The sequence below is a fragment of the Antechinus flavipes genome, chromosome 5 (assembly GCF_016432865.1).
Source record: "Antechinus flavipes isolate AdamAnt ecotype Samford, QLD, Australia chromosome 5, AdamAnt_v2, whole genome shotgun sequence".
Lineage (NCBI taxonomy): Eukaryota > Metazoa > Chordata > Mammalia > Dasyuromorphia > Dasyuridae > Antechinus > Antechinus flavipes.
Window position 1 is genome coordinate 80,988,489 of NC_067402.1, and position 13,015 is coordinate 81,001,503.

At 31.4% G+C, this 13,015-nt stretch overlaps 1 protein-coding gene across 4 annotated transcripts in view; it reads left to right on the forward strand.

Moving 5' to 3' along the window:
- ESYT2 (extended synaptotagmin 2) overlaps positions 1-13,015 on the forward strand; it is a 107,433-nt gene that overhangs the window by 70,800 nt on the left and 23,618 nt on the right. For all 4 annotated transcript variants that reach the window (XM_051962819.1, XM_051962820.1, XM_051962821.1 and 1 more), the window contains exons 7-12: positions 290-345; positions 4,844-4,964; positions 8,607-8,783; positions 9,398-9,480; positions 11,277-11,325; positions 12,177-12,266. In XM_051962819.1, the coding sequence (XP_051818779.1) occupies positions 290-345; positions 4,844-4,964; positions 8,607-8,783; positions 9,398-9,480; positions 11,277-11,325; positions 12,177-12,266 (576 nt within the window). The remainder of the gene's footprint in view (positions 1-289; positions 346-4,843; positions 4,965-8,606; positions 8,784-9,397; positions 9,481-11,276; positions 11,326-12,176; positions 12,267-13,015) is intronic.

Below are 13,015 nucleotides of genomic sequence, written 5' to 3' on the forward strand. Positions count from 1 at the left end.
TTACAAGTATATTACACACATTGAAAGGTAAAGTTCAACTCATATACTTCTGATTTATACTGAAAACATATTTGGTGAAAGCATGAATTTGGAATTATGTTTATGTGGGGGGGGTTGTGAGATATATAAATACACAATTAAACGTTGATTCTGCTATTGTGAATTTTGTAATGGTTTATTTTCTATTAAATTTTAAAATGAGAAGCATGTAAAGTAAGAAGAATACATATTTAATTCTTATTAATAATTTTTTTTCTTTACAATTTTTTCTTTATTCTTTTCTTTACAGCTTCTAGAAATTAATTGGACGGGATTAACTAATCTTCTGGATATTCCTGGGCTAAAGTAAGCATTAAATAATATGGCTTAATAATTTTTTAATAATTTAATAAATTTTATTTTTAGTGATTCAGCATCTCTGTTCTGCTAATAATGTTGAAAAAGTGATCCTTTTCTTTCTTATAATCTTCTGCAAAAGGAGGTTGCATCATAACAGATATGTAAGCACATAAGCTACTTAAGAAGAGGTATATATTGGGGGGAAAGGCCCCTGGAATTATCACTAGCCCTAGGTTAGAGTGCAGGTATTGTTGCATACTACATGTGTGACTTTGGGCAAGTCAGCTCACCATTTGGGGCTTTAGTTTTTTCATCTGTAAAATAGGTGGAGCTAAAGTCGCTCATAGTAGGTCATCTCTACTTAGCTCCAGGTTTATTAGAGCTGTAATGGTTTAAGAAATTTTCTAAGCCCTACAACTTGACCCCACCCCTTTGATAATAAATTTATTTTGAGGTTTTTACATCACTAGATCCTTTCATGAAGAGATGAAGTGTGATAAAGTGGATGGGTTTTAGTAATCCAAGATCCCTAGCTACATTCTTTGCTATTTTTGTTATCTTCAACAGATCACTAAATTTTTTAATATGAATTTTCTAATATGCAAAAGAGGGATAATTATACCTAAATTATTTAGGGATTATTGGTGAGAAAAGTGTTTTATAAATTATAAAATGCTAAGTATCAGATATCACTGTAGTCATACTCATCATCACCTTTTATCTGGCAATTTAAGAAAACTTTTCAACTATAAACACAAGTGTTTGTGTATATATGCATACCTATGTATTTACATGCATATATTTTTATTTATTTAGATTTTAATTTAACAAAACAGAAACCTAACATTTGAACATGTCATCAAAAAATGATTCATTGGTTTCAATTTGTTTTTCAAGTTATTCTACCTTCCAGTCCTTTGCCACATATTTAAAATCATTTCACCCCAGAATGATTGCTTAAAGGCATTGGGCACAAATTACATTATACTCTTAGGAATTTCAGAGGAGGGTAGTGTGAAGTAAGGAACTTGAGAGGTCATGTCATCTATGTGGAGTCTCTTCACTAACCTGAAGCAATAAAATGTTGATAGAAAGTACAGGTGCTTTCATGCAGTAAGCATTTATAAACTTTCCAGAAAGCAACACCCCTTCCTGGTGAGAAAAATGTAACCAGTCTAGTTCTCTTATTGTTCATCAGCTCCAACCTTTGAATGGTGATTATTTATGGCAGACCTATAGGTCACTAACCTGAAAAGGAAGTTATGCATTTATTAACAACAGTTGTGAACTCTTTGTGGTGCTTATATCTGAAAGTTAACATTCATTATTCAGCTACGTATATTTCTGTATTGTACAGTCAAGTAATTTTTTTTTTTTATCCATTGCTTGCATATTTGGTTTTTAGGTCTTTGAATTTCACCTTTGAAAGGCTCTCAGGTATAATGCAAAAATATTACTGTTATATAAGTTAGGAATCTTGAAGTTATATCAGTGCTAATTTATTTTATGTATAACTTTGATTTTTCTGATATTAAATAGACTTTCAATGTGCTTTCCATCAAATCTGTATTTTAGGGGAAAATGTTACTTCTCTTTTCTAAATAAATTGATACTTCCCCTACTAAACAGAGTGAATAAATGTTTCCAAAGATATCTCTGTAAGTAGCATTCTGCTGTGACATTGTAAAGGGATAAGAATATCAGAATCAAAAGTGATTATAGAATCTCTTTAATGATCCTGCATTCCTTCTGTTCAGTGCGAATACATGTTGGTGTGGTCAGTGCTCGAAGACCTGCCTGCAAGGTCTTTACCATTTCCTGAGACAATCCATTCCCCACTTTTGGATTGCTCTGGTTGTTGATTTTTTTTCTTTGCATTAAATCAAAAATTGTTTCTTTAAAATTTCCATATTATTCCTAGCTCTTTCTTCTAAGACCAAGCAAAGTTAAAATTTCTTTTACATGATAGCTCTGAAGATACTTGAACACAAATAACATTTGCCATGAATCTTCTATTTCAAGCTAACGATCCTCTGTTCGTCTACCAATCCTCATTTGTCATGATCTTAAGGCCCTTAACATTTTCCTTATCCTCCTTGGATGCTCTCAAAGTTATCTTTGTCCTTTTTGCTCAGACTTTGGGTCATGAATGCCCAAGTTAACATTAGTGTCTCAGAGGAATTATTTGAACCAGTGTATGGAATCTAGAGTCAGTGGTCTTTCTATTGACAATACTTTTTTCACTTAAGCAGTTTCTGAAAATTAGCTGGTCTTCCTTGTTAAGGCAACCTCCATCTACATGTGTCTTTGACCTTGTTCTCCTCCATCCTTTTTAGCAAATTGCCTCATCAGTTATCTCCAATTTTCTCCTTTTCTACTGATTCTTTCCCTCTTGTCTTGAAGCATGCTCAGAACTTTCCCTTATTCTTAAAAAAATCATTAAACTTTTAATTATTCCATAAATTATCTTTATTTTATTTATCTCCACATCCTTTCCCAAACAAAGCGCTGGAAAAAAGCTGTCATTGTCAAAGTAGATTTCTTTTCATTCTTTCTTCCTATCTCTCTTTCAGCCTCATCAATCAAGTGAAACTGCTTCCTGTAGCATTATCTATTGTCTTTTAAATGTCAGATCTGATTTTTTCCCCTCCATTTCTCATTCTGCTACATTGATGCTATTAACTACCTGGGTTTTATATCTTCTGTTTTTTTGTTTGTTTGTTTTGTTTTGTTTGTAGGCTATTAGGAAGTATTTTCTCCTGGTTTTGTCTTTTTCTAACTAGCTCTTCTCTCTACCTTTGCTGGTTCATCATTCAGTACTAACTGTGAGCATACCTTTTAAGGCTCTCCTGGGCTCCTTCAAGATCTTCTCTCAGTCACTTTGTCAGCTTCCATGGTTTTGAAAATATCTGTATGTAGGTGATTCAGTGATTCATATATCTGACTCTATCCTGAGACGCTATCCTGAGCCCTAATTCTATATTGCTACTTATTGACCATTTATATTTAATGAATTTTTTTTCATATAACAAGTATTATTTCACCCACTAGGAAAAAAAGAAAGACATCTAATTGGCTGTTCCATAGGCAATGTAAAATCATAATGTCCAAAATAAAGCTCAATGCCTTTCCTCCCAAGCCTTTCCTTTACTGAATTTTCTTACCATTCCTCCATCCTCCAAGTTTCATAACTTTGACCTCATGCTTGATCCTTCGCTCTTTCTTATACTCTAATCTGCCCCTTTCCCACAAATTGTGATCCAACTACACTGTCCTATTTGTCCTTCTTCATACATCATACTCCATCTCCCATTCTTTGCAGTAGTGCTGCCTTTCCATTATTTCTAAAAGGTTCTCCCTCTTTACTTGCTTTTTAAATTTTCTTCTGAACTTAATAAAATCCTACCTTTTCAGGATATCTTTTGAACCAGTAACAGGACAGTAGAGTTTGATTGTGGCTTAATAGCAGTCTTATTATTGTGATACCACTAGTAACCAAAGTACTTATGTCAGTAGACAGGGTTTTTTTGTTTCCTTTTTTAGGAAAATTATTGCATTTCATGTGCCAAAGTAGATAGAAGAAAGAACATCTGCTTTGTCAGTGTGTAATGTAAAAATCATGGTAGCAAATAAGGCGGTGAAAGGAAAGGGTGACAGTCAGTGTGAGTGTTGGATTAATTATCAGTAAGAGGAGAAATGTGGGAGATGCACTATTATGTGAGTATTTAATAACATGTATACAGCTCTATAGTTGGAAGTACTAAAGTATATTAATTGTATATTAAGTAGCTTTGTCCTAAGAGTACTATCAAGGAGTGCCTTTCCTCTTTTAAAACAGAAAATGTAGAAATGAAGGGTGTGCTTTTATACATCAAAAAATATCTTATAGTGATAATGGCATTTTTCAGTTAACAGGTGCATTCACATACTGGATTCCATACTAGAATCAAAAGTTGATTTTTTAGAAGGATTCATGTGTGAAACATTAATTTATCTTATTCAGAATGAGAGATAGAAATTTAATGAAATATGTCTTCATTTTGAATGTTAAATATTTAATAAAAAAAAAACAGTAAGTCATCTTGCTCTTGGGATATTATACAATTTAATCAACTTCTTTTTGTTTTCAGGCCATGATATAAATTATAGCAGCTTTAGCAGTGAGAATGTTTAAGTTTTTTCTATTCTGAATACTATCTTTTTTTTTTTTATAAATAAAGCTTTTTTATTTTCAAAATGTAGGCATAGATAGTTTTCAATATTTACCCTTGCAAAACCTTGTGTTCCAAATTGTTTTCTCCCCCCTTCCCCTAGAAAGATGTAATCCGATATATGTGTTAAATATGTATATGAATATTTATTTTTAAAAAACAAACAAAAAGAAATAACTAGACTATTACCTGAGTGAACATGGAAAAAAAATTTAACTGTTACTGTTTGAGTTAGTTATTACCTATCAAAGACTATTTTGATACATGAAAATTGTTTTTGTTTTGCCTAACAGTGGCTTATCAGATACTATTATTCTGGATATAATATCCAATTATTTGGTGCTTCCTAATCGAATCACAGTTCCTCTTGTCAGTGAAGTACAGATTGCTCAGCTGCGATTCCCTATACCAAAGGTAAGCATATTCAGTTCTCATTTCAAAACAACAAAAAAAAAAGGCATTTCTTTCTTTTTTTTTTTTTAATAACTTTTTATTGATAGAACGCATGCCAAGGTAATTTTTTACAGCATTATCCCTTGCATTCACTTCTGTTCCAATTTTTCCCCTCCCTCACTCCACCCCTTCCCCCAGATGGCAAGCAGTCCTTTACATGTTGAATGGGTTGCAGTATATCCTAGATACAATATATGTGTGCAGAACCAAACAGTTTTCTTGTTGCACAGGGAGAATTGAATTCAGAAGGTATAAATAACCAGGGAAGAAAAACAAAAATGCAAGCAGTTTATATTCGTTTCCCAGTGTTCTTTCTCTGGGTGTAGCTGCTTCTGTCCATCTTTGATCAATTAAGGCTCTCTTTATCGAAGAGATCCACTTCCATCAGAATACATCCTCAAACAGTATCATTGTTGAGGTATATAATGATCTCCTGGTTCTGCTCATTTCACTCAGCATCAGTTCATGTAAGTCTCGCCAGTCCTCTCTGTATTCATCCTGCTGGTCATTCCTTACTGAACAATAATATTCCATAACATTCATATACCACAATTTACTCAACTATTCTCCAGTTGATGGACATCCTTTCATTTTCCAGCTTCTAGCCACTACTAACAGGGATGCCACAAACATTTTGGCACATACAGGTCCCTTTCCTTTCTTTAGTATCTCTTTGGGGTATAAGCCCAGTAGAAACACTGCTGGATCAAAGGGTACGCACAGTTTGATAACTTTTTGAGCATAGTTCCAAATTGCTCTCCAGAATGGCTGGATGTGTTCACAATTCCAACAACAATGTATCAGTGTCCCTGTTTTCCCACAACCCCTCCAACATTCCCCATTATCTTTCCCTGTCATTCTAGCCAATCTGCCAGGTGTGTAGTGGTATCTCAGCGTTGTCTTAATTTGCATTTCTCTGATTAATAATGATTTGGAGCATATTTTCGTATGTCTATAAATAGTTTCAATTTCTTCATCTGAGAATTGTCTGTTCATATCCTTTGACCATTTATCAATTGGAGAATGGTTTGATTTCTTATAGATTAGAGTCAATTCTCTACATATTTTGGAAATGAGGCCTTTATCAGAACCTTTGATTGTAAAAATGTTTTTCCAGTTTATTGTTTCCCTTCTAATTTTGTTTGCATTTGTTTGGCATTTCTTTTTTTAAAAAGTAAACTAATTAGAACATCTTATTTGTTTCTGATATTAACATTATATTTTGTTGCAATAAGCTTCCTTCCTGTTGTGGAATTACAAAATTAATCCAGTTACTTGGAGAGGAAGTTTTGAGTCAAAAGTGTAATATAAAAGTATTAGGACAATTCATAAATGTTATTTGAGCTTCAATAATTCTTAAAGTCAAAAGGCTTATTACCAGATATTTAATCCAATAAATTTTACATTGAAATATGGTAAATTGGGTGGTGGTATCTGTTGAAAGTGACATTACTTATATCTAGGGGTTTTGTTTTTACTTTTTCTTTTCAAAAAACATGATGAGAAACAATGCCACTAGTAGTTTATTCAAGATGGAAAGCTTTTCCCTATATTTTGATTTTAAGTTATCATCCAAACATTAGAACCTGGTTCTTATTTGAGCCAGAAAAAAAGATCAGCTAATATGTATTAAAAGAAGTATCCTAAATTTTTTTTTACTGTAATTCTCTGAGCAAAACTTAGTACCATTAATAAGATAATTGTTTTTTGGGATTTGACGAGGTGCTGTCATTTCTGGAAGGAAAGACATATAATCAAAACATTTATAGTAATTTTTTTGTGTGATGGTAAAGAATTGGAAATGAAGTAGGATGTCCATTGATTTGAGAGTGGCTAAACAAATTGTGGTATGTGAATATAATAGAATACTGTAAGAAATGAATGGGATGAATGAAAGAAGCAGAGAAAGACTTATAAGAACTATAGAATGAAGTAAGCAGAACCTAGAAAACAATACTCACAATAACTACAACAATGTAAGTAGAAAGAACAATCACATACACAAAAATTATATGTAACAAAATTTTAAAGAACAAGCATGCTTCAAAAGAAATAATAAAACTTCCAATCCATTACTTTGAACAGCACATGTGTCTTGTACATACTTTCAAATTATTTAGATGTATTGATCAGCTAATCTCATTTCCCCCATTTTTAATTTAAAAAAATAATAAAGGCACCATTAAAAATATCATTTTAAAAGAAAAGAATTAATGATATTCTCCCAGAGCTACCAAAACTATTCTGCAAAGTTGATAAATATACCTTTGTATGTTTTATTAATTCCCCATAAATTCTTTTTGGTTTCAAAGAAATTATCCCTGTGATAAAAGGCTAATGTATAATTGACTGAAAAAGACTATGTAAACACAATTTTATTTGAATAGACTTGAAATTTTTTCACAGACTCCTTAAGTTTACTCTCTTTGAGGAAAGTATATAAAGTATATTTGTATATTTATACTATTTATTAAACATTAATGACATGAAATGACTCAGTTATACTCTAAATAATTTATATATACATAAGATTTTTCTAGTTTGAAAAGGAAAGAATTCAGCTCAAAATATATCAGAAAATTTAGATTATATAAGAACTTTATCATAAAAATATTTAAATTCTAAAAAGTGATCTTATGGAGAAGGGTAGAAGAGTCTAATTCCAGCCCCTGAAGTTTTTATAAGTTTTTGCAAATTTTATATCCTTTTCTCATCAATACAAGATGGCTCATTTAGATTCTACTTCCTTATAATGGAAAGATGCCTCTCTATTTCCTTAATATGGTTGTTATAACACTAACCTTTCTAGCAGAATTGAAACACATTTGTTACCTCTCTGGATTTTGGAGTGATATATGATATAAAATATCATACACATGATCCATTGTATTTACTAAAATCAAAAGAAATTCAATCCCTTTTGGGGATAGTAGAAATAATTGGTGCTTCAGTAGTTCCTTCAGATGCCCTTTGTATAAATTATGTACACCTATGTAAATGTTCTGAATTTGATCTAGTGATTACAATAAGGAGTTAATAGATGCTATAATGGTTAGAAGTTTTGAATGTGGATAAGATATTTTATATCAGCAGTCAGACCAAGTGAGTTCATGTTAAGAATCAGACAACAAGCCCATATTATGGGGCATAATGTATACTAAATTTTCTTTCAATGCTTGAGAATTCAAAGAAAATGCAGAAAACAATAGGTAATTTTATTTTATGAAATAGAATTAGTGTAGTAGGACATTGCAGATAGCAAGATAATGTTTTAACTTCAAATTGTCATCATTGAAAAGCCAAAAATTCACTTACATTTAGAAATTGTTCCTTGGTACCATTTAAAATATGCCAACTTTAAAACCAGTCACATGTCTATATTGTCTTTTGCCAAATTGTCTTATTTTTATATACCTGAAATTTAGAAGCATAAAATTTGAGCATCTCTATTTTCCTCTGGATAAAACATGAATAATCTAATTAAAAGAGTACCATATTCTTTTAGAAAAGCCTCTTAAAGCCACAAACTCTTGTATAGAAATAAGTAAAGAATTCTATAAAGAGCCAACCAAACTACTTTTATTTTTTTGTCTTCATTCTCAGGGTGTTTTAAGAATACATTTCATTGAAGCTCAGGATCTGCAAGGTAAAGACACTTACCTTAAGGGCCTTGTCAAGGGGAAATCAGATCCCTATGGAGTTATTCGGGTTGGCAACCAAATCTTTCAAAGCAAGGTCATCAAAGAAAATCTCAGCCCAAAGTGGAATGAAGTTTATGAGGTAATTGTGCATACTGTATTTAATCTGACAATATTGATTCTAATACTTCCAGGCCATCAAAGTAATTTGTTTAGTAAGAGAAATACCTTTTAGGCAGGAGCACACTCACACAGATTCACAAGAGTTAATTGTTAAATTTTCAGTGTAAGTATTTATACCTTGGAAATCAATAAATTCTATATACCTTGGCCTAACATAATTGTCTTCTTGATGTCTAGCCTTGAGAAAGTAATGGAGAAAATGTTGGTGGAATTAATATCTATCTTGCATCCTCTGTGTGTTTGTACAGGAAAAGAACAACGTATAAAATATGTTTTGGAATGTCATTTTGTATTTTGACACAATTTATTTGAAATACATTTTGGTTTAATGCAAAAATACTGGACTAAGAGTGAAAAGTTGTAGGCTTGCTTTTCCCATGCCATTATCTTGGACAAGTTAAGATTTTTGGTACTAAGTTTCCTCTTCTCTAAAACATTGCTTACTTTCACATTTCATAAGGTAATCTTTTTGAGGGCTAGGAGAATGGATGTGTAAAATTTTGAAAGTTTTAAAGTCTTTTAGATATGTAATACTTATTAGTAGAAAATAACTATTGTTGTTTTATTTTTCAGGCTTTGGTTTATGAACATCCTGGGCAGGAATTAGAAATTGAACTCTTTGATGAAGACCCAGACAAGGATGATTTCCTTGGAAGGTGAATTCCTTGTGTATATAACTTTGGGATGTAATCTCTTTGTATTGTAATAAAATACTATAAATTCTTTTACTATTTACTGATAGCTATTAAGAATAGACATAATGTTTGGTTGATTTAGTTACTCTTAAAACATATTATTGAATAATGGAAATGTTGTGTAATGATTAGAGAACCAACCTTAAAGAGTTCAAGCCCTGTCTATTAACATGTGTCCTATTTGTGTGACTCCAAGGGTATCAATCACTTCACTTCTTATTCTTCTAGAGACCCTTTACTTTTGTAACTTGAAGAAAAAATAAAGCCCTGCATTGATAGAGGGAACATCCTAATCCAGGAGTTCCATATATCATTGAAATCATAGGTTAAGGCCTTGTCCCTATTATTGTCATTATAAATACTATAAATAATAAGTTCACTATATGAAATTTATAGAACAAAATTGAAGTGTAATTTTGATAGAGTATTCCAGAATATGAAATAATTTCACAAGCAAATAAACTACATCAAAACGGTCTTACAGAAAAGAATCTTGCTGCACTTCAAATTGTTAGGTGATTTGATGCCAGTAATTCATAATATTAGATAATAAGTGATTGATTAAGACAGTTCAACTGAAAAGTTTTAAAAATAGAATATTCTGTTAGAATAATATTAATATAACCTTAAGAAGTGGGTATTCTTCAATAATAATACTCTAACTGTACAGTCGAATTTAATGTGTACATATTAATAAAAAGAAAAAAAAGGTAAATTGTGCTTGTTGAAGTTTTCTAGGAAGAATTTTGAAATGTGCACAATGCCTGAATATCTTTCATTTTCTGAATTTTCCTTCCTTCTGTGCCTTATCTTCTTGCTTTTCTAAATGTCCTTTTTCTATATTTTAAAAATCTGACTTTATTTTTTACCTTTGTTGTGCTCTTAACATCATGGAATTGTCTCTTCTGACAGTTTTTTAGAGGCCCCTTTCTATTGATTCATTTAAATTGAAAATTGTCTAATAGTTTTGGAATCTAGTAGAAGGATATTTTTATACAGTTCAGTTCTATTTCTATTCAATCTCCTAATACTCAATTATATGCTTCTCCTAATTCCTTTTTCATACCCAAGGGCTTTCTATGTTCTTGTTTCTATTTTAAAGAAATTTCAGCATTTTAAAATTTTCAGGTAGACTGCTCTTTTTTAATTTTAGGAATGAGGTGATTCTTCTAAATGTGAGGAAATGTAAGAGAAAAAATTTGTGATTTCTATCAGCAGTGTGAGCTTTTTAATTTTGAGCTGCTGTAACAACTTAAAAATAATAGCAAGAGCAGCAACACTTAAGAGAAATTCAAATTTCTTGCAGTAGCTTAGTTTTTTCCCCCTTTCCTTCTCTCATAAGATCCCATCCCTGTTCCTAGCCTTTTTTGCTCCACAGCAACTGTGTTTGGATCAGTCTATCATGCTGAACATAAATACTCATAATTGAGATGGACATTCATTTCTTTAACATAATATTTAATGAATAGCTGTCTTTAATTTGTTCGCATTTCTGTAATACATTTAGATAAGTCTGTGCTGAAGAGTGCTCAATTTGAGGTCAAAGCCACTTTCTAAGATCACCTATGGCCAGTCACTTAATGTCTGTCTGTAGGCCTTAGTTTCTTTATCTGTAAAACAAAAGTTGGACTAAATATCCCGTGAGATGACTTCAAACATTTAATTTGTGATCCTATTAACTTAAGATTTCTTCATGTGTTTTTTAAAGTATGTTTAATTCATAGTGCTCTGAAGCTATGATATTATTGTTTCTTTAGTCTTATGATTGATCTGATCGAAGTTGAGAAGGAGCGCCTCTTAGATGAAGTAAGTTGCCTTTTGTTGGTTAAATTGTTTGAATGCCTTTCTGAGAGTTTTGTCTTGAAACTCTTAATTTTGTCATGTAACCTTTACAAAGAAACACTTTTAAGTACTTATACTGATATTAGCAAATATATTTCAACATATAACTAAATTTACTACAGCAAAGTTAAAAATACAAATCAATAACATTTTTGAATGCTTTATGCTAGGCACTATAGGGGATTAAAAGAAGTATAAGAAGGTTTGGGAGATAAGATGTAAGTACCCTTAAAGTTAAGTAATAGAGATTTAATTAATAGCTCAATTCAATTATAGATATCCTAAGGCCATGTGAAAGGTAGATAGTAAGATAGTAGTTTATAGAAGAGAAAGAAACCATGCTCTGAGAAGAGTTTAATGGAAAAGGTGGGATTTGAAATGGTATTGAAGGAGGTAAAAGATTTGGCTAAGGTGGGGAGGGGGGAGAAGAGAATACAATATTCCACACCTCTGTAATAATAGTATACATTTTTATCTTTCACATTATAATTGATAAGATAGGAATGAATACACTTACTGTGTTGTAGTTAGTGCAACAAATTGTAAACCTGGTTAAAAAATACAGCTTTTATATCTTTCTTTGCTTGGAATTCTGGTTTTTCAAGGCCATTATTATAACTAAGACAACATAAACATTTAACATAAGTATATACACTTGAAATCTTCAGATTGTGTCATATAAAAAAATTGATGCCTCAATATAATGAAGCTTAAAATGTTTAGAGATATTATTTTATTTTAAGCTTTTTGATTCATTTCAGCAAACTTTTGTACAATCAATTTAGAAAATTTTCGACTATTTAATTTCATTTCAGTGGTTCACTCTGGATGAAGTCCCTAAAGGAAAATTGCATTTGAAACTGGAATGGCTCACATTGATGCCAAATGTTCTGAATCTTGATAAGGTACTGTTTCTAAATTGAATCTTCCAGGTTTTATTTCAGTCCATTCCTTTCAAATTTCTTAAGTTAAAAAAAATAGCATTATTTTTTAGTTTTCATATGAAACCTTATCCTATTCTATTCCGTGTTTGAAATTCTATGTTTAAAAACATTCAAATTACTTTAAAATAAAATTTACAAGATTAAAGGGGTGGTGGGTGAGTACAATTAGCAATATTAATTGTAAAAAAATTTTCGAAGTAAGTTTCTCTGATAAGTCTTCATTTCTCAAATCTGAGTTAATGCCCAAAGGGCTGCAGATTCATGCATATCCTTTGATTTAACAACACCACTGCTATACCGAAAGAGAATCTGGGGGGAAAAAAACCAGGAAAAAGAAAAAGGAAAATGACCTACATGTACAAAAATATTCATAGCAACTCTCTTCTCAGGACCAAAAAAAAAATAGAAATGGAGGGGAGGCCTATCATTTGGGTAATGACTCAATAAACTGTGGTATGTATTTGTGATGGAATGTCATTGTTCTCTGAAAAATAATGAGTAGGGTGCTCTCAGGAAGAAAAAAAAACCTGAAAAGTCCTTCATGAACAAAGTGAAAATTCTGTATACAAAGTAATAATTTTTTGGGATGACCAGCTGTAAATGACTTTGTTGCTCTCAGTAGTACAGTCATCCACAACTTTCCATTTTCTAGGATCACCTAGGGTCCTCTTAGATGTATGTGGTTTAAACAAACATAAACTTTAATTGAT